We start from the raw sequence: 19,546 nt of genomic DNA on the forward strand, positions 1-19,546 counted from the left end.
CATGCCTGCCGAAGAAGGGGTCCTCTGACAATCAGGGGACAATGGGGAATTATGCTCTCCAGACTTTCTATACATTGAAGTCACACAGGAAGGAAGGTAAAGAGAAACTAGAGAAAATAATTTTTGAAGAAAAACATTTCAAGAAGTATTGAAAGTACACGGTGACCCAGGCTGGGGCAGGGGTGGAGGGCAGAAGCACTGTTTGCTGTAGCTGTGCGCTCCTTCCTCAGTGCCCTGCACACCCGGGACTTGCTCAGTGAGCATCTCTCTTGTCAGTGACAGCTAGTGTGAGTACTCTTATGTTCAGCTGCCACTCAATACCTCTTGACTTTGGGGACAAATTACTTAATCTCCGTGCCTCTGCTGTTGCACTGGTAAATGGGAATAAGAGTTGGTTATTCTAGGGTTGTACGATTGTTGTGAGGATTAAATGAATCTGTATGTGAACAGCATTTGGTGACTGGCACATGGAAGGCACAACACAGAAATGTTGAGCTTGGCCGGGCGCAGTGGCTCATGTCTGTAATCCCAGCACTTTCGGAGGCTGAGGTGGGTGGATCACGAGGTCAGGAGATCGAGACCATCCTGGTTAACATGGTGAAAGCCCGTCTCTACTAAAAATACAAAAAACTAGCCGGGCGTGGTGGTGGGCACCTGTAGTCCCAGTTACTCGGGAGGCTGAGGCAGGAGAATGGCGTGAATCTGGGAGGAGCTTGCAGTGAGCCGAGATCGCACCACTGCACTCCAGCCTGGGCGACACAGTAAGACTCCACCTCAAAAAAAAAAAAAAGAAAGAAAGAAAGAAAGAAAGAAATGTGAGCTCATCTCCTTTTCATGCCAACTATAGTGTGCTGGAAGCTTCCATTTGCAGGGAAATCATTTCCACAACATCCCCATACCATCATCCCACCTCCGTTAAGAAAGCTCCCAGGCTGGCCGGGCGCGGTGGCTCAAGCCTGTAATCCCAGCACTTTGGGAGGCCGAGACGGGCGGATCACGAGGTCAGGAGATCGAGACCATCCTGGCTAACACGGTGAAACCCCGTCTCTACTAAAAATACAAAAAACTAGCCGGGCGAGGTGGCGGGCGCCTGTAGTCCCAGCTACTCCGGAGGCTGAGGCAGGAGAATGGCGTAAACCCGGGAGGCGGAGCTTGCAGTGAGCTGAGATCTGGCCACTGCACTCCAGCTCGGGCGACAGAGCAAGACTCCGTCTCAAAAGAAAAAAAAAAAAAAAAGAAGAAAGCTCCCAGGCTGCTAAGGCAGCCTATTCTGGAGAGTTCTTATAAAGCTCTTCCATAGGATGAGCTGAAATTTGCTGCAACTTCTATCTTGATCTCGGGACTGCCCCATAATATGAACCCAGAAAAATCTGATCCCTTCTTCCAACTAACAAGTGTGGTGTTTCTCTTAGTTTTTCCTCCCAATCCTAAATACCCTCAGGTCTGTTACCCATTCCACCTATGACCTGGTTCTGAAACCTCCCACCCTCCTATGTCCACTAAGACTACAGCAGCCACAGGTGGACACAATACATCTCACTGGGGCCAGCCTCTGAGCTGGATGACACCCACCTGTTCAAAAGGTCAGGCTTGAATTGGCATTTCAGGCAACAATTCCCTCCCTAAGAGTGCATAATGAGTATAACTTGGCACCACCAAGGCTTTTTCACAGAAACCACTTTACAGCAAGGCCTTCTCTACTGCTCTGTGCCGCAGGACCGAATTCCCCTTGGAGCTGAGTTTTCAGCATTGCCTTTAAAGGACAGGGCAGAAGATGCAGGTAGTTCCAGGGAGGGAAGGATGGAAGAAACTGCTCAGTCTCAGGGTTGTACGGTTTCCAGATAAATTGCTTTCTATTCCCTTGGATGGCAATGGTGAGGAGTGCTAAATTGCAAGATTCCTGGTTTTGTCTAGGACGAATGCTATGATGCTAACAGAACTATATTTTCTAAGTATAACTTACTGAGTGTAATCCTGATCTCCTTCAGAATGAGAATGAATATACTCATTAATTATAAAGTGGTACAAAATGAAATAATGGGGCCCCTTATGATGCTGTAATATTCCGCATTTAGCTCACTAATAAAACGACCAGAGTAATAATACCTCACATTTATGCACTGAAATCATACACTTCAGATCATCTGAATGTGCCTCTTTCTCTCTCACACACAAACATTACGTAGAAACAAACATATATACATGTCTTCATCTCCACAGATACTCTACGATACTCCATTGTTCCTCCGCACCTTCTTCACAGATGAGGGAAATCAGAATCAGAGGGCTTAAATGACAAAGGTATCACATATATGATAGCTGCAAGAGCAGAATTAAGGTGCTTCAACTCTTGTTCCCGCACTATTTACACTAAATTATGTTTGGCTGACTTTTTTCTACTGCAAAGTTAAAGTTAGCTCTTTTGATGGCAGTCAAGAATTTCTGGGTTCCAAGAAACTGTGGTATGAATAAGGGAAACAGATCATCTATCTTATTGACTACGTGCTAATTTTGTGTCATGGTCCTTTGATTTTGAAAATGGAGCCCTCACCCACCAATGCCCACTTCCTACATGCTTCTCCCCAAGAAGGTCCTGAAGCTCTTCTCAGAAATTCTTTTTTTCTTAGGAACACAGAATACTAGCTGCAAAAAGATAACATTACTGAGTCAGTTGATTAGGGCAGACTGGCCCAGGACTTTCCCTGTGAGGAGACACTTACCTCTGCTGGGCACCTTATTTTTACTGAATGCAACAGTCGGCTGATGACCATAGGGATGTATCCCCAATTCCTGGGCATGACTCACAGTTCCTAGCAAAGATTCAGGGTCCCCAGGTCCACCGGTACTCAAGAGCAAAGGGCTGTCATGGCAACCTTTGGTCAATGTACTTGAACTCTTACTGTCTGGGAAGCCGTCCTTGGCCCCCTCACACGAGCAGTCCTCCTCCATGCTCTCTGAATGCATCAGTGCCGGCTGATGAGCATACCCGTGGGGCGGGGCGGCTGAGGAAGCCTGTGAGATACATTCTTGTGCCCTGATTTGTAGCAGATGCTGGGGGCTGGTGTGATGGTGGTAAGAGTCAGCATTTTGATAGGATAAAGCCTGGCGCTCTGTCATGCTCTGTCCTGCAAGGCTGGGAGCCAGAGTCCCCGCATCCCCTTGGTTCATGTGCCTGAACAGTTCCTGGTATTCTTGCTGTTGCTGCTGTTGCTGCTGCTGCTGCTGCCGTTGTTGCTGCTGCCTTTTAATGAGCTGTGCAAACTCTGCTGGGGGCAGCCGGATGTCCGAGTGGCCAGTGAGCGAATGTCGGGGAGACAGCAGTCCTTGAAGGATGTGGGGTACCTGCTGGTGTCTTGCATAGTCTGGCGGTGTAGGAGACAGCAGGGCCTGCTGTAGTGCCGACGTGGTATAGTGTGGCGGCTGCTGATGTGCACTGGGAGGGAAGGTGGGGAATTGGTCAAGTGGAGGGACTTTCAGGGCTTGGGTTGGAGAGAACCCCACTCCTGTTGAAGGGCTGTAGCTGCTGGGGGAACCCCGGGACTGGTCCGAAAACAGATGGGGGTGTAAATGCGCCTGGTCGTAGTTAGCAGGGGAGAACCGATTCACGTTCAAGCTGCAGACACAAAAGGGAGTGAGTACCAGACATCCTTCTGTAACAAGTCCTAGACTTCCCGGGGAACAGCCCCTCCTCCTCCTCCTCAGTAGGGAGAACCCACTGGTACAGAGAACTGTGGTGTGACAGAGAAGTGGCAAATGTATGCATTGTCCCTATTTATTCCATTATTGGCTTGTCCAGTAACCTCCAAGGGACTGAGGGCACTGCATGGGTAATAGATCTAGCTCATCTTGAAGGAAGCAACTTCAAGATGTTCCCTTCAAGAAAAGGGGAACTGACATTTTTATCCATTCCTCTAACAGGCCATTTTCTTCTTTGCAAGCAAATACTAAGGTAGCTTTCCCATTTTCCACCTCAGCCTCATTAGAATTTTAACCCTGGGTCAATAAAAAGCAGACAAGTTCATCCCACACCCACCATCCTGATTTTAGAAAGCATGAAACAAAAGCACAGCCTAGTCAGGCCCATTCTCCTTCCCTCCTTTTCTTTCACTCTGCTAAGGGGCTTCCTCCCACCTGCATCCATGCATAGATGGCTGGGTGACGTTAGGCGGTCTTACCTGTGAGCCTCTGCACTGTCAGCACTCAGCTGCTTGGACAAGGGACGGTGCCCATAGCTGAGGGTGGCCATCAGGTTTGTACGGTGCTGCATCTGCATCTGACTGGCACTGGGACTGATGGAGATGCCCCGCCCACTGGAGCCTGCAGCTGTGCCTGGCATGTTGCTGAGCATGTCAGCAGGCTCTTGGACTTGGATGGTGACCTGCTGTGACTGAGCGCCAGGCTGCTGCATACCCAAGCAGGTTAGTGCCACGTTGGGAGGAGAGGAAGAGTTCTCAGGCTGCTGCTGAAAAATTGCACTGCGGGAAGGTAAGCCTTGAAACTGGGAGGAAGATGCAGCTCCTGGAGAGAAAGGAACCTCAGAGTGACCAACTGCCCAGGTCACCAGCCAGCCAGGAGTAATGAGAGCCAATGAGGATACTCAAACCACATACCAGCTCAAACAGTGCTTCTCAAACTGCAGTGTGCACAAGACAAGTCTGGAGAACTCGTTAAACAGAAGATTCCTGGGCCCTATCTATATAATTATGTTTCAAACTCTGATTCAGTAGGTCAGATGGGCCCCCAAGAATTTGTGTTTCCAACAAGTTCCCCTAAAAGCTGGTCCATGGATTATTCTTGGGGTAACTTGGATCTAGGCAGTGCTTCTTGAACTTTCGTGTGCACACAAATGGCCTGGCATCTGGTTAAAAATGCAGACTCTAGGCTGGGCGTGGTGGCTCATGCCTGTAATCCCAGCACTTTGGGAGGCCAAGGTGGGTGGGTCACCTGAGGTCAGGAGTTCAACACCAGCCTGGCCACCATGGTGAAATCCCGTCTCTATTAAAAATACAAAAATTAGCTGGGTGTGGTGGTGGGCACCTGTAATCCCAGCTACTTGGGAGGCTGAGGCAGGAGAATCATTTGAACCCGGAGGCAGAGGTTGCAGTGAGCCAAGATCGCACTAGTGCACTCCAGCCTGGGTGACAGGGTGAGACTCCATCTCAGAAAAACAAAAAACAAAAAAACTCTTAACAGGTCTGGAATACAGCCTGAGATCTTGCTTTTTCTCCCAATGTTGGTGGCTGGAGGACCCCACTTTAAGTAGGAAGGGCCTAGAAGCCAATTCAGACTCTTCTCAAGGATCCTAGGGAGACTGACTAGGGACGTAGCTTGGGGAGTGTTACTCAAGAGATCCTAAGACGCCTGACCTCTGAAGACTCACAGTCACGGTATACTTATCTTCACTCCCACCTATACACCCACAAGAGAGGGGCCCACGTGCATAGCAGACAGCCAAATGGAGGCGTGACTATAAGGAAGGTTCTGGTAGCTGCTTTTTATTTGGTAGGGCTGGAGGTTTTATTAAAAATATTAATAATAGTTAACCTTTATTGAGAACTATTTTGTGCCAGAGACTGTTCCAAGTGTTTTACATATATCTACATACTGTACCACAATTATCCTCAGTTGACATTTGAGAAGTAAGATGGTTTGGCTCTGTGTACCCACCCAAATCTCATCTTGAAGTATAGTCCCCATGTGTCAAGGGAGGGACCTGGTGGGAGGTGACTGGATCACAGGGCGGGTTCCTCCATGCTGTTCTCATGATAATGAGGGAATTCTCGAGAGCTGGTTATTTGATAAGTTTCTGGCACTTTCCCCTGTGCAGTCTCTCTCCTGCCACCATGGAAGACAAGCCTTGCTTCTCCTTCTGCCATCATTGTAAGTTTGCTGAGGCCTCCCCAGCCACGTGGAAATATGAGTCAATTAAACCTCTTTTCTTTATAAATTACCCAGTCTCAGTCAGTTCTTTATAGCAGTGTGAAAATGGACTAATTCAAGAAGTCAAGTTAACTTACCCAAGGGTTAACAGCTAAGAAACTGATGGAACCAGGATGCAAACCAAAGCAGCTTAGCTCTAGAGCCCATACCCCTGAATACTATGTTATTCTGCCTTTCAGAAGGTTTATGGTACTCAAAACTGAGACTATCATTTTTTCCCATATGGCATATAATGAACTGTTTGGTCTGAACCTCTCCACTCACCGTGAGGCTGGATCATGGCACTGCTCATGGGGGGAGGACTATTACTGGGCTGCCTGAAGAGATGGTTGTTGGGGTGGTTGGGGGGTGGGCTTGAAGGCTGAATCCTTAACCTTAAAAATAACAAAAGAGATACACAAAGAAGCTTCCTAAGGTGACAGTACAATCTTACATTTCAGCCATATAACACATATAAGTGGAAACTATTTTTTTTACTTTGATAAGCCTTCATGTTAGAAAAATATACATAAGCCATCCACCACAGTCTATTTAAAACCTGTCTACATCTTGTTTGACCAGACTTCCCAGCCAAAATGGCAGAGTTCATTGTGGGCCTACGTCTGGCCTCCTGTATTAGATATCAGATTACTTTGCTCATGGGGCTAAGGAAATGAAGTGGCACAGGAAGTTGGGATTTCAAGAAGGTTCCTGAAATTTACACTGGTTTCTCTTCTTTTCAAATAGATTCTTGCAAGATGAATGCTCAAGTCAGTCCGTATCTCCCAGTGAGTCAAGCCAAGGGTACCATGCTATGGAGACAATGGCTTAGGCACAACACAAAATGATTCATACCTCTGGAGCTGGTGGGTGAGGAGGGCTGGCTGATTCTCACATGCAGCCTGAAGAGGTGGAGATGGCTGAGGAGGACAGATAGAATCCTAAAACATATATGGGGAAAGGAAAAAAATTACTGCGAGCTTGAAGATTACTCAGAGCTATTCTCAGGAAGGGAAGAAACAGAAAGAACTATCTGTGTCTCAGATTTATGCTTTTGTTGTTCACCAGAAGATCTGATCACCTTTATTAAAACATGTCAACCACAAATAGAACTCAAATCCACTTTGCGCTGAGTGGTCTCCTCCAAAATGCATAGGCAAATCAGCCTGAAAGCAAACTCCAAAAGAGTGAGAGAGCCTACTTGAATTTGTTGCTGGAGAATTTGATGGTGCTGCTCCTGCTGGTATAACATATGCTGCTGCTGGGTCTTTTCCAGGGTTCTTTCATCAATCTGCCCCCCGTACATCTTCTGCAGCTGCTCACACTCCTGAAGGGAAAGTAGTTAATACAGATGGGATGCAGCTAGACCCACCCCATGCAGTGATTTCAGCAGATGCAGATCTGCCCCCAAGGTCTTATGGGCAGAAAGAGCCGCAAGAGAACAGTGTCCATGATGAGCAATTAACTCATTTATATAAGTATCTGGTGCACTAAATAGATTCACATCCAGTTCTCTATGAATGAATGGAAAACATCAAAGATGGCCTCTGTATGAGTACAAGTGTCCAATGTGAAATCTGTGTACAAAGCACATGCCATTGGAAGCTTGGTCATCAGGAAGGCAGAAAGGAAATTGGTTCTTCATAGAATCTTTATAGTATAGAAACATATAGAGGTATGTTTCCTTCCTCTGAGAGTGCCATTCTATATACCACCTGGAGAGAATGCCAGGTGGTAACAATGTACAGCAGGTTTAATCAAGACCCAGCATTCTAAATCATGAGTGGAGTGCCAGGGGTACAAGATGGCTCACGCCTGTAATCCTAGCACTTTAGGAGGCCAAAACAGGCGGATCACCTGAGGTCAGAAGTTCGAGACAGCCTGGTCAACATGGTGAAACCATGTCTCTACTAAAAATACAAAAATTAGCTGGCGTGGTGGCGGGTGCCTGTAGTCCCAGCTACCCAGGATGATGAGGCAGGAGAATCTCTAGAACCCAGGAGGCGGACGTTGCAGTGAGCCGAGATTGTGCCACTGCACTCCAGCCTGGGTGACACAGCGAGACTCAGTCTCAAAACAAAACAAAACAAAACAAAAAACCCAAGCCCAGAAATTCCTTTCCAATGAACTAGAGACAGGAGAAAAATTTAGTCCCTTCATGGCGGAAGGAAGTTTGATCCTGGGGAGGGCTGTACATAACACAAAGTAAAGAAAGTGCATTAGAAACCTATACTTTCTTTTTCTTTTAAGGCAGAGTCTTGCTTTGTCGCCAGGCTGGAGCGCAGGGGTGCAATCTTAGCTCACTACAACCTCTACCTCCCAGGTTCAAGTGATCCTCCCACCTCAGCCTCCCGAGTAGCTGGGACTATGCTAGTTTTTAATTTTTTTTTGGAGAAAGGGTTTGTCATGTTGCCTAGGCTGGTCTAGAACTCCTGGGCTCAAGCAATCCTCCCACGTGGGCCTCCCAGTGTGCTGGGATTATAGGCGGGATCCACCATGCCAGGCCCAGAAAGCTGTACCTTTTTTAACCTATAAAACTGCAATGTTGCTGACATAAAAGGGGTACATTTACCACCCCAGTCCTCCTGCAATCCTGGCCTCTCTCACCCATGCTCCACCAGGGATGGCTGCCACCTCTTCCATTACCTGCTGCAGCTGTTTGATGCTGCTGTTGTTGCTCATTTTTTCCAGGTGAGCTTTGAAGGCCTGGATGCTCGCAGCCCCATCTGAGAACCGGCGCACAGGGGAGAAACGCTCCGTAGGGAGGTGCAGAGTGTTGGAGTCCTTGTAGGTAGAGCTGAATACATGGGAAGAGAAGGTTAGAGGCTAGGACTCAGGAGCTTTGACCAAATCACACAGGGACTGCTGTTCCAGACGAACATAAAGACGGCTGGCTGCCCAGGTAGCCCTGCATATTCCACTTTTCATGATATGTCCAGACGTCGGTCGTTTCCCTAGCCTGCTTCCTTTTAGAGGGCTCCAGGTGTACATCTTCCATCTCTACTTACCTTTGGTTGGCTTACTTTCCAAGCCTGGTGAGGTCCTGAGATCAAGTACATCCAGTTCTTACAAATATACTAGGCCAGAGAGAAAAGCTTCTCAATATCCTCCAGGCCAGGCCATACAGAAGCTCTTGCTTTTATAATCACGTGTCTATCTAGTGCCTTTAGAAACCTTAAATTCACCATTTGAGCCAAAGTTTTCTCTGAGCAATAATCTCTGTACGGCCAGAGGGAAACAACAGTCAGTTTTGTGGTCAAAGGTCTGGCCTGGAACTCACAGATTCTGTGCTAGAAAATAGAAGGTGGTGATTGGGGTGGGGGAAAATGAAGACTTTTGATCCTGGGATGGAGACAGCAAATTCTTAAGGAATGTGGGCCTTGAGATCCTGCACGTACCTGGTCAACACAAATAAGGCCACCTACTGTGAAAATCGACTTCTCAGAGCAGCAGCACTCGCTCAACCTCCTAATGAAAGAGGAGTCACATGGATTACCTTCAAAGACCCCACTGCTGAGCAGCAGCACTCGCTCAGCCTCCTAATAGAGAGGAATCCCATGGATTACCTTCAGAGACCCCACTGCTCAACCAGAACATAGCCAGAATCTCACAGAAAGAAAGAACAAGCTATTGATAAGGAATGTCTTAGACAGCATTGGGGTTAGAAGCTAACACCTACACTCATGACCTGATGATCAGAAAGAGATGTTTATGGGCTGAGGTAAGCAGATAAAAAGACTGCCAAGGCAGCAGCATTCCAGTAGCAGATGGAAAGGATCAGGGTTTCATGTCCAGGGCAGAGATGCCATTACACTGAACTTTGGATGAAATGATGTGCCACCTTGCCAGTGATTCATTTGGGACTGAAGCAGAACCACAGCTCAGGAAGCAGGTTAACAAGCAAGTTCAAATACAGTGCAGACAGCGCGGGACCAGGCGGAATCTAATGACCGTGCAGAGGTATCCAGAGAGTTCTGGCAGCAGGTGAAAGCCTTTAACCCTCTCTTTGCTAATGATGGCTTTTGTTTCAGACTCTACCTGAGGCTTGACCCAGTAGTGAGCTAATGAAATGAGCACGAACATGTATTTGTTTCAGTAACACAAAAAACAAATGACTCTGGGGGGCCACAATCCAGGAACAGGGATCGTGAAGGCTGTGTTCAGAAGCATTTCCTTATAACTTGTCATTTCTGTTTCTACTTCAGGTTGAGTTAAAGCAAGCACTATTTTCTCCTAAAATTTGACTCCTACGCTTTCAATGTTTTCTGATAATGGACACGTTTCTGATCCCCTCAGAAAGCCATGTTCTTCAAGCAGCCAATACAGTCTTTCTGCACAAAAATCATTCTCTCCCATCAGAGAAAATCCCAGGTCCAGGTATTTCATGACTTTTTCAGAAGCTCAGGTTGTGAAGAGACTGATACCCAGGTCAGTACAGCACAGTAACCTCAGAGGAACAGTTCTGATGTAGTTGCTCATTTGAGAAGCACTGATAAGTAGCGATTGTGCTTGCTTTTATTTTTATTTGCAATCACACTCAAATTCAGGATGGCCTCGCATTAGGCTGATACTCCCACACTATACTCTTCAAAGAGGGACTTGGTTCCCCACCTGGATAAAATCTATCTTGCGTTAGTTAAAAAAATTTTTTTAGTTACACTTTTTAAAACATTTTTAACCTTAAATTACACATTTCCAGAAATGAAAAGGCTGATCAGACCCCTCTTCTGTTTCCATGTTGAACTTCGTCTTTTCTACCCCAGAAGAATAGCTATATATACTGTTCTTTAATCATTTCCTCCAGAAAATGAAAGGAATGCAAGAACCCATCCAGGCCACCCATATTCCATGTTTTACAGCCTTGGAAAATTTCTGCTTTCCCCTGAAGACCAGATTTCATCTCTTTTGTTGCGTATTTGTATAGTGATCCCATTAAGACATGCTGGGTTTGCACAAATGCCGCATCTTATGCAACTTGCCACTCATAAAACATTCATTTTCTTCCAATTCAAATAGGCTTGGCCACAGGCAACCCTCAAAACACCAAAAAAGGTTCACATGAAAACAGAGAGCGGACAGATTTCCAGCAGGCAAGGCCTTGACAATGACTCTAGGCAGGGTGGCTATCACACAGACAGAGCTGTGGGCCAGTGTGGTCCTCCTTGAGTAACAAATGTCAACAGGATGTAGGGTCTGTGATAAAGCCTGACTCTGGAAATGTGATGATCCTCATGTTCCCCTCTTAAAAAGATGTCCTGAGGAACACCTAGAATTCAAGAAGGATACCTAAAGGACTTCAGCTAAACAACAGACTTGGATAAGGGCAAAACTTAAGTGTCAGGCTGTGGAGGAAGGGAAGATGGAGATGAGGAGAAAAGAAGGAATGAAGGGTGTATTAGATACCAGTGTAGAGCTCGAAGTTATGAGAAATCACAGGAAACAGATAGGGGAGGAAAAGGCAGCTCTCCAGTAATCACTCAAAGTGCTCTTTATTATTGATTGATTGATTGATTGATTGAGACTGAGTCTCACTCTGTCGCTCAGGCTAGAGTGCAGTGGTGCAATCTCAGCTCACTGCAACGTCCACTTCCCAGGTTCAAGCAATTCTCCTGCCTCAGCTTCCCAAGTAGCTGGGACTACAGGTAGCCACCACCACGCCCGGGTAATTATTGTATTTTTAGTAGAGACGGGGTTTCACCATATTGGCCAGGCTGGTCTTGAACTCCTGACCTTATGATCCGCCCGCCTCGGCCTCCCAAAGTGCTCGATTACAGGCGTGAGCCACCGCGCCCGGCCTCAAAGTGCTCTTTAGTGTGCATGAACACTGTAGGTCCGGAGAGATTTTCATTAGAAAAAGCCTGTCTTTCTGTGCCACCAGAGTTGTATTTGAGAATAGCCATTCTTGCTACTCCTAACAGACCATTTTTACCAAGTTATTCACAGTCATTTATGAAAGCTTATCTTCCTTCTTTTAGGGTTCCAACGTGGCACTAATTATGTCTCAGTCTGCTCAGAGTTCACTTGCCTCTGCTGATTATGTTGATACCAAATGGGTAACCAGCCTCAATAAAAAAATTGTGTCAAGCTTGCCAGTGCGAGCTGGCTGCAAGATTTCATAACAATACATATATAACCTAATTTCCTTGGAATCTGATTGCTTTTCAACCTTCCCAAGGCTGCTTTTCACTGTCTTCCCCAAAAGACAGAAATAAAATATGCTCTAGCAACTGGTGGTGGCTTTGAATGTGTGGGCCATGAGCTTGCGGGATAGCTTTGGAGTGGACAAGACTGAGATTTTTAGTCATCAAGGTATTCACAGAAGATAATCATCATCTTCAACTAGCAAAGTGTCATTCTGAAGCTGCTTCCAGGCTTACTTGGAGTCAATGAAGTTTTCTTGGTCAAGAAGGTTAAACTTGCTTTTATTTCTTCAAGAGAATGGATTAGAACCATAACCGAACCTAGCAAAAGATTTTTGCCATCAGAATATTGAAAGAATGACCTCTTAAATACATCACTCAAGAGGATCTCTGCTCTACTATTCACAAGGGGTTTTGTCTTCATTTCCAGGCTGGCGGTTCAATGGTAACACGATATGAAATGCTCATTCTTTTGAAGGTGATGGATTATTAAAGGTCAAGTCTATCGATATGGCTAGAAATCTTCCTGTTTCCAGGTGGCCTTCTGAGAGTTTCACTTTCTCGCAGGTCTCAAGTTCAATTTTATCTATGAATCAACATCTAGAATCAGGGGAATCAAATGCAGACAACAAACAGGTCTGCAAGGCAATGGGAGAGAGGAATCTCGCATTGCTCCAGGGCACAGTAAAAAACCTTTGCCCTGTGCATTGCTTACTGCAAGGAGCTGAGAAGATGTGAGTTCAGGATGACAGCTGGCTTCTATTTAAAGCCACGATGCTAGTCACCGTCGCTGTGAGACTAATCAGAAGGGTGCCTGTCCGATGAGCCTCAAGGAGCTCGCACAGCTCATGTGGCTACTCACCGATGCTGATCAGGTACCAGGTGAGGAGGCCAGACCCGGGAACGGAAAGGCTGCTGTCCTAGCTGCCGTTGTAGGTCCGGTGGGATCTCAGCTGTAGGGTTGGTCATGGCCAGTGTATGTCTTTTGGACCTATTTGCCAAGTACCTGCAACAAGCAGGAGCACATTTCATAGTAAAAAAGACAGACAGGAATATTCCTCCACAAGAAGCATTAGAAGTTAATCCAAAGCACTCAATGAGATAGTGCCAGAGCTCACGAAGGGCTTGATGGCAAGCAGATCCCTGACTGGATGGATGGAAGTGAAACATATCTAACTGGCCAACAAAAGTTGGCTTGACAATGAAGTAGCTGAATTTTGTACCTAAGAATAGCCATTGAAGAGAAAAGAGAAAGTAGATCTAGCTCACAAAGATAAGATCACTATTCCTTGCTTCATTCTACTTGGTAGAAGAATTTATTTTCTCCATGTTAATTTATTCATCTTTTCCCTCCAGATTTCCAAATACAAGTCAAAGGAAGTGAGCCCTAAGGACTATTCCTAGAGATGAATCTGGGGAGATATTCAGAAGGACTCTGTGTATGTCTCTTGATCTCATAGGCCCCAGGTTTGAGACTTTCTTCACTACGGGTCACAGAAAACTGATCCTTCCATTTGGGGATAAATGAATTCCAAAACCACCCTTTCCTTCTCGCTTGGTGACTATAACTCAATCATCAGAGAAGAAAAAACTGATGTTGTCCTTGGGGAACCAACATTCTGTAGAGGATGAAGAAATAAAACCACATGAAAAGTTAAGTTAGGGAGGAGAAAAGCAAGGCAAAAAATAAAAACAGAAGAATCTCAAAAGATGAAGAGTTCCCAAGCTGATGGCTTTTATTCGGAAGATCTTTCAGACCCAGCACTCAGTCAATACCATCAATAAGCTATTGTCCCTCTTTGTCTGGTGGATGACATCCTCCACCACTGCTGCTCTTCTGGAGGCATGAGTGAAAGAGGCACTATATCTTTTTTATTACATCAAAACTGATGGGCATTATACCCTTGAAATGTTGGTCTAACGAAGAAAGAAGGTGGACCTGGAGGAAGGAAAGTCTAAGACAAAGAAGATAAAATATTGCTGTCGCTTTTAAGATAGAAAGGCAGTAAATTTCCTGATTTCTCCTTTCTTCATGACCCAGTAGGGCCCATTTGTAACCTTATATACCCTCTTACCAGCCAACTATAGAAACAACAGCATCAAGGTAAAAAAAAAAGTTACTACAATTTTCCTTCTATTGGCCAAGCTGTAGAAGGAGCTGGCCCACCTGCCAACACCCCTGTTTGCCACGGTTTTCTTTCCACATAGGACCCGCTGCTTTCTGAAGAGCAGCTCTCATACAGAGCTACTGGGGGCAGGATGAGCGTCCTAGCCAGCAACTGTCAGGTTCTTAAAAAATGGTCTCATTTCATTCTTAACTATCTTGCCCCTTTAAGCTAAAATCAGTTAACAGACTGTAGAGTAATTAGTGTTATGTGAACTTGCCAAAGAGTAAGCCATTAGTGTTTTAATAACCATTTGATAAAGACACCCGAAGTTCCCCCAAAAGCCCATGAAAACCATTTTATTTCAACTTCCCTCAAAGGAAAAAACATATAGAAGAACACCTGTATTTCTGGGAAAATACATGCTGGATTCTGGTGAAACCCCCTCCCCGGATAATAAGAAAATCAACTCCCACAAGGGGGCATGCATGGAGCTGAGGACCAGGGCTAATGGAACTGAGGCCAAAACAACAGTACAGCATGCCTGATGGTCACTGCCATTCTCTGTGAATCAGGCATCTCTTAATAAGGTTCTGTAAACAATGGATATTTGCATCTGTCCCTGGCCCGAATCCCATATTCTCTTTTTCAATATCTTTGTTGGTACAAGGGGGTGGAAGAAGCACACAGCAAACAGTACAAGAGGTATTCATTCTCCTGGATAGGAAGAGTCCATGCCAGAGGTCCATGGCCAGACTAGCTAGGATCACTGTCATCCCACATCTCCAATTCCTTTTCAGTAAACAGTTCTTGGCAGGTAGGAGCAGGCTTTGTGCCTTGTGAATACTATCAGAGTTGCAATATGAAGGCAGGGGACAAGGAAGAAGGAGGGAGGAAAGAAAAAGTTCTTATGGTTATTGGTGTCACTTAGGGGACTTCCAATGGTGCTTACAGAAATGACATTTTCTGGGTAGTCTTCTGTTACTTCCATGTGGGGTGGAACATGCCATCTGGCTTGAGCAAAGAGACCACACAAATGTTGAAGCTGCACTGTGCCACCTCCTTGGGCAGAGGTGACCTTTCGCTGGTTGCAGGGGGAGCCTGCCCAAGGACTTCTGCAAGCACTGCCAGATGTCACATTACCTCTGCACAGCTTCCTGATCTGGCTCCCCATCCGAGCTCTCCTCGTCCACAGGGGTAACTGCTGGCACTGCCTGAAGAGAGACAGGAAGGAAAAGCTCAAGGTGGCAGCTTATTCTGTAATGCCTCTTATTCTAATAACTGGGCTTGGGGCAGGACTTTCTGTTAACTTTCTTATTTACAGAACTTTTCTAGGACCCCTGGGTTATATAGGATTTTCATATACTTATTTTCCCATGTTTACCTTGCTTAGTTAATACTAATTAGAATTAATTCCTCTTATTTATCTTCATTCATTTATTAATCTAACAAACGCCTACTATTACAGGATAAAATGTGAATTTACAGATATAGACCTTGCCCTCATTTTACAGTCTAGTAGAGGATAGAGACAAGTAAGCAATTACAAAATAACATGATCAAGTCTTTTAATGGGGGTGCTTGGGAATTAAGGAAGGCATCCTGGAGGAGGCAGTACCTAGCAGGAACCTGAAGGATGCACAGGAGCTGGTCAGGCAAAGAGGGACAGGAGTTACAGATTTCTAGGCTGAAGAAAAGAGAAGGCCTGTAGGTGTTTGAGGACCCAAAAATACAGAAGATTGTTTACCTGAAATGTCTAGGACTTGACTTGTTTTTCATATTAATGTGATTTCCAGAGTTTAAATGTCTTAACTCCAGGAAAGCATAGTGAATTACTGAAATTACATTTTAGTCCATAAGATACAATTGTGTAGTTTGAATTCAATGCTTTAAAATAGTTGTTACTCGCCAAAACATGTGAGTGCAATGAGAACCATCACGATGCATGTATCACTGTGACTTTCCCATCTGCATCCTTGCTAGCTACCCATAGCCTGGGTGCCCACGTAATCACCATGCCTCAGCCACTAGAACAAAAATCACACTTCAATTATTATAAAAGAGCATTTTACAAAATGGATAATTACAAAACAAAACAAAACCCTCCTGGAATAATTTTGTTTGAAAGCTCCCAGGGTTCCTGGATCCCTTACCACAGTTCTACAAGGGTGGAGTGAACAGGGTGATGCAGGAAGTGGCTGTATATGAGGCAGGAGAGGAACGCGGTGGCCAGTGATAAATGGCCTTGAATAACACACTAAAGTTTGAGGAAGAACAGTGGTGAATCACTAAAGGATTTTAAGCAGGGGCATGGTGTTATAAAGATTTACATTTGCAAGAGCTAGCTTACTCTAGCTGTGGTGTGAAAAGGGCTGGTGGCAGGGATCAGGGGACATGACTGGAAGCAAGGAAGTCAGTTAGGATGCCATGGTGTTCATCTATGCAATGGATGACAGTGACTTTAGTTAAGGAAAGGAAAGTGGAGAAGTAAGATCTTTCATTCACAGGCACTGGACGACTGACTTGATATGGGGAATAAGAGAGGGAAGAGTTAAAGATAAAATTCACATCCCTAGCTTGTGTAAACCGGAAACTGACAGTGCCATTCACTGTCACCCAAGGGGAGGAACAGGTTTCACAGAGTCATGGTAAGTTCATTTGGGACATGTTGAATTACAGGTGTGAATACTTGTGGAATAACCAACTAAATCTATCCCGTAGGCAGTCATGTATACATACATATAGAACTCAGAAGAGCATTCTGGGCTGCAGAATCAGACAGTAACTGAAATCACGGGAGTGGACAAACTCACCCAGAGGGAGTACATAAAAGGACATGGGAACAGGGCCTAGGACAAAACTCTGGGTTTTGCCAACTTCAAGGAACAAGCAGAAAGGAAATGTGAAAAGGAGAGGCGGGGGAAAACACAGAGAATGTGGTGCCACAGACACCAAGAACAGAAAATATTTCAAAGAAAAAAAGAAGTCAACAGTGATTAATACAGTTGGGACATCCAAAAAGATAAAAAGTTAAAAATGTCCACTGGATTTATCAACAAGAACTTGTTAGTGACCTTGGCAACAACAGTTACAGTAGACATAGTAAGTCACCCCACCTCCTATAAAGCTGACCACGATCCTTCCAAACCTGTCTTGCCCATCTCTGAATGCCTCTGCCACCTAATTTTCCATGTTATTACTGTGGTACTTAATCACATATGATCTTGTACTATTATTCAAATACTTCACATATGTTGATCTTGTCCATGATGCCAAGGGCTATGATACGTAATTCCTTCATTCCTGAAAGTGTGGCCCATGGACCCGTGCCCACAAACTGTTTTGTTACTAATTCATGATAAGGTAAGTACAGAAATCAACAAAAGGCTTTCAGAAACTTTTAGCAATTTAAAAAAATAAATAAAGAGATACTTCAAGCAATTTAACAGAGTAATTTTGTCTGTTGAACTCGATAAAGAATTTAGCCTTGTATTTTATATGTGTTTAAATTTTCATTTTTCTAATGATTCACTTTCACTGTATTTTATAAGGGATTAACCCATGATGGAATAAAGGAGGGAAAAGGGTCCTCAAAGCAGCACTGCCCTTAAAACATCTCCAAGGGTGACGGATATAGTTACTACCCAATCTTATGGTATTATGAGATGGAATGAATAAATGAATGAATGAATGACCTATGACAGGAAAATAACCAGAAATAAACAGAACCCACGGGAGAAAAAAAACCTCTGAATGTGACTATCATATGGAGGAGACGTGACGAAGATAACTGACTAGGCTAGAGCTGTGGGAGCAAATCATCAAGTGATCCAGGTTATGCCAAAAATGTGAGGTGTGTTTATCAATGGAGAAACTGTTAGTGAAAAGGCAATTTTAGAAGCCAGTCTAGAAACCAACTAATTTAAGGGCACTTTGGCCTTCTGGCAGGGAAAGGTTGCCTGGTAGAAGGCTCTGAGTTAGGCTGCTACCTGCCCCAAGCTGGGAGGAGTGCAGCTGGACTTAACCAGGTAGCTGTGAGCGCCCCATTGAGGAAAAAGCTCTCCAGGAGCAAAGTTCAATGTAGAAATAACTTGGCTAAGTAAGTTCTCCAAAAACAAAGTGTGGAAAAGTCTACTGGCCTGAAGAAAATGGGTTGGAGTATCCTAAGTTTGGAGAAAGAGGAAATTCAGACATGTAGGTTGGCCCTAGGTTCCCAACCCTAGGCTCACAACCTTTTTATCAAAAGCCTCTGCGACAGTGAATTGGGCTGTGTGCTGCTACTCACTGGTGTCATGGTGACAAGCGGAGAGGGTCCCCGTGGGCGCTTCAGCAGCTGCTGGGCATGCAGTTGGATGTTGGCTCCTCCATCTGATGCCCTCCGGCCAAGGGGGCCCATTCCATTCAACAGTTGTAGCGTGGGCGGCTGTAGGAGAGACTGCTCCTGCCAGGAACAAAGTGGGGAGGACGGACCGTGAGATGAGGGGAAGGAGGGGAGAAAGGGGCAAGCCACTCATCTATGCAAATTAAGGGAGTCATGGGTCATGATGGAGACTAGAGGATGCTTCCCTCTCACCCGAGCTGCTATGCAAGAGAAATCATCTTTCTCTATAAGGAAACCCTTAAGTCCTAGGGAAGGTGCCTTATAGCCTCTCAAAGGAAGCTCAAGTTTGTTTTTTCTGGAGCCAGCCCTCTCCCGTGTCTAGGTACCTTGTACTCAAGTTGCCCGGTTGGTTGCAAATTTTGCATAGGCAACAGGTTGTGCATGAAGTTCACATTAGGGGCCACCTGCAGGAATGGAGCCTGTGGGTTGACTCCAGGATAGCCAGGTAGGAGCTTCTGCAGATCGTCCATAACTTCCGTACTGATAAAAAACAGAATGACAGAGAAGTTTGGTTAACATTCTTACTCAAAAGTGCTTATATCCCAACATTGATGGCATTGCTATGTTCAGTACAACTTATTGTATTTATTTTCTTCCTAAATTTATGTTTCTCTTTAAGATCCTAAAGCAAAGCAAAAGCCTAAAGTGTGGAATTTAACTCTCTGCTCCTTTACTATTTGGGACGAGGGACTGCTATTCATTATTGGCCATTCATGTAAAACCAACAGCTCTGAGCCAAGAGGAAATACTGGCACCAGTCCAGTTCAGGTTTTCAAATCCTGGGGGTGAGCACCAAGTTTCTGGAGAACATGGGCCATCCACTAAGATAATGGCTGCCCGAAGTAGCAACTGATTCACCAGGGAAAGAATGCAATTACTCTTGTCAGTGCTGACAGGACAGATAAGTACTAGATGTACAGGGCTATCTTGCTACAACGGTAGGTTTTACAGCATACTTTACAGTAAGACATCTTTCCACTAACAGAGCGACTCAGGGCTCC

At 45.2% G+C, this 19,546-nt stretch overlaps 1 protein-coding gene across 6 annotated transcripts in view; it reads right to left on the reverse strand.

Annotated features, from left to right (window-relative positions):
• SIK3 (SIK family kinase 3) overlaps window positions 1-19,546 on the reverse strand; it is a 261,417-nt gene that overhangs the window by 12,220 nt on the left and 229,651 nt on the right. For 2 of the 6 annotated variants that reach the window (XM_023208299.2, XM_023208298.1), the window contains 10 exons: window positions 18,872-19,025; window positions 18,450-18,605; window positions 15,308-15,378; window positions 12,922-13,065; window positions 8,566-8,716; window positions 7,121-7,246; window positions 6,775-6,860; window positions 6,205-6,314; window positions 4,176-4,518; window positions 2,721-3,433 (listed from right to left, as the gene is read on the reverse strand). In XM_023208299.2, the coding sequence (XP_023064067.1) occupies window positions 2,721-3,433; window positions 4,176-4,518; window positions 6,205-6,314; window positions 6,775-6,860; window positions 7,121-7,246; window positions 8,566-8,716; window positions 12,922-13,065; window positions 15,308-15,378; window positions 18,450-18,605; window positions 18,872-19,025 (2,054 nt within the window). Of the gene's footprint in view, window positions 1-2,720; window positions 3,614-4,175; window positions 4,519-6,204; window positions 6,315-6,774; window positions 6,861-7,120; window positions 7,247-8,565; window positions 8,717-12,921; window positions 13,066-15,307; window positions 15,379-18,449; window positions 18,606-18,871; window positions 19,026-19,546 lie in introns of all 6 variants that reach the window. The other 4 variants (XM_023208296.1, XM_023208295.1, XM_023208300.1 and 1 more) reach the window with 3 other exon arrangements.

This window comes from Piliocolobus tephrosceles, chromosome 13, assembly GCF_002776525.5.
Source record: "Piliocolobus tephrosceles isolate RC106 chromosome 13, ASM277652v3, whole genome shotgun sequence".
Classification (NCBI taxonomy): domain Eukaryota; kingdom Metazoa; phylum Chordata; class Mammalia; order Primates; family Cercopithecidae; genus Piliocolobus; species Piliocolobus tephrosceles.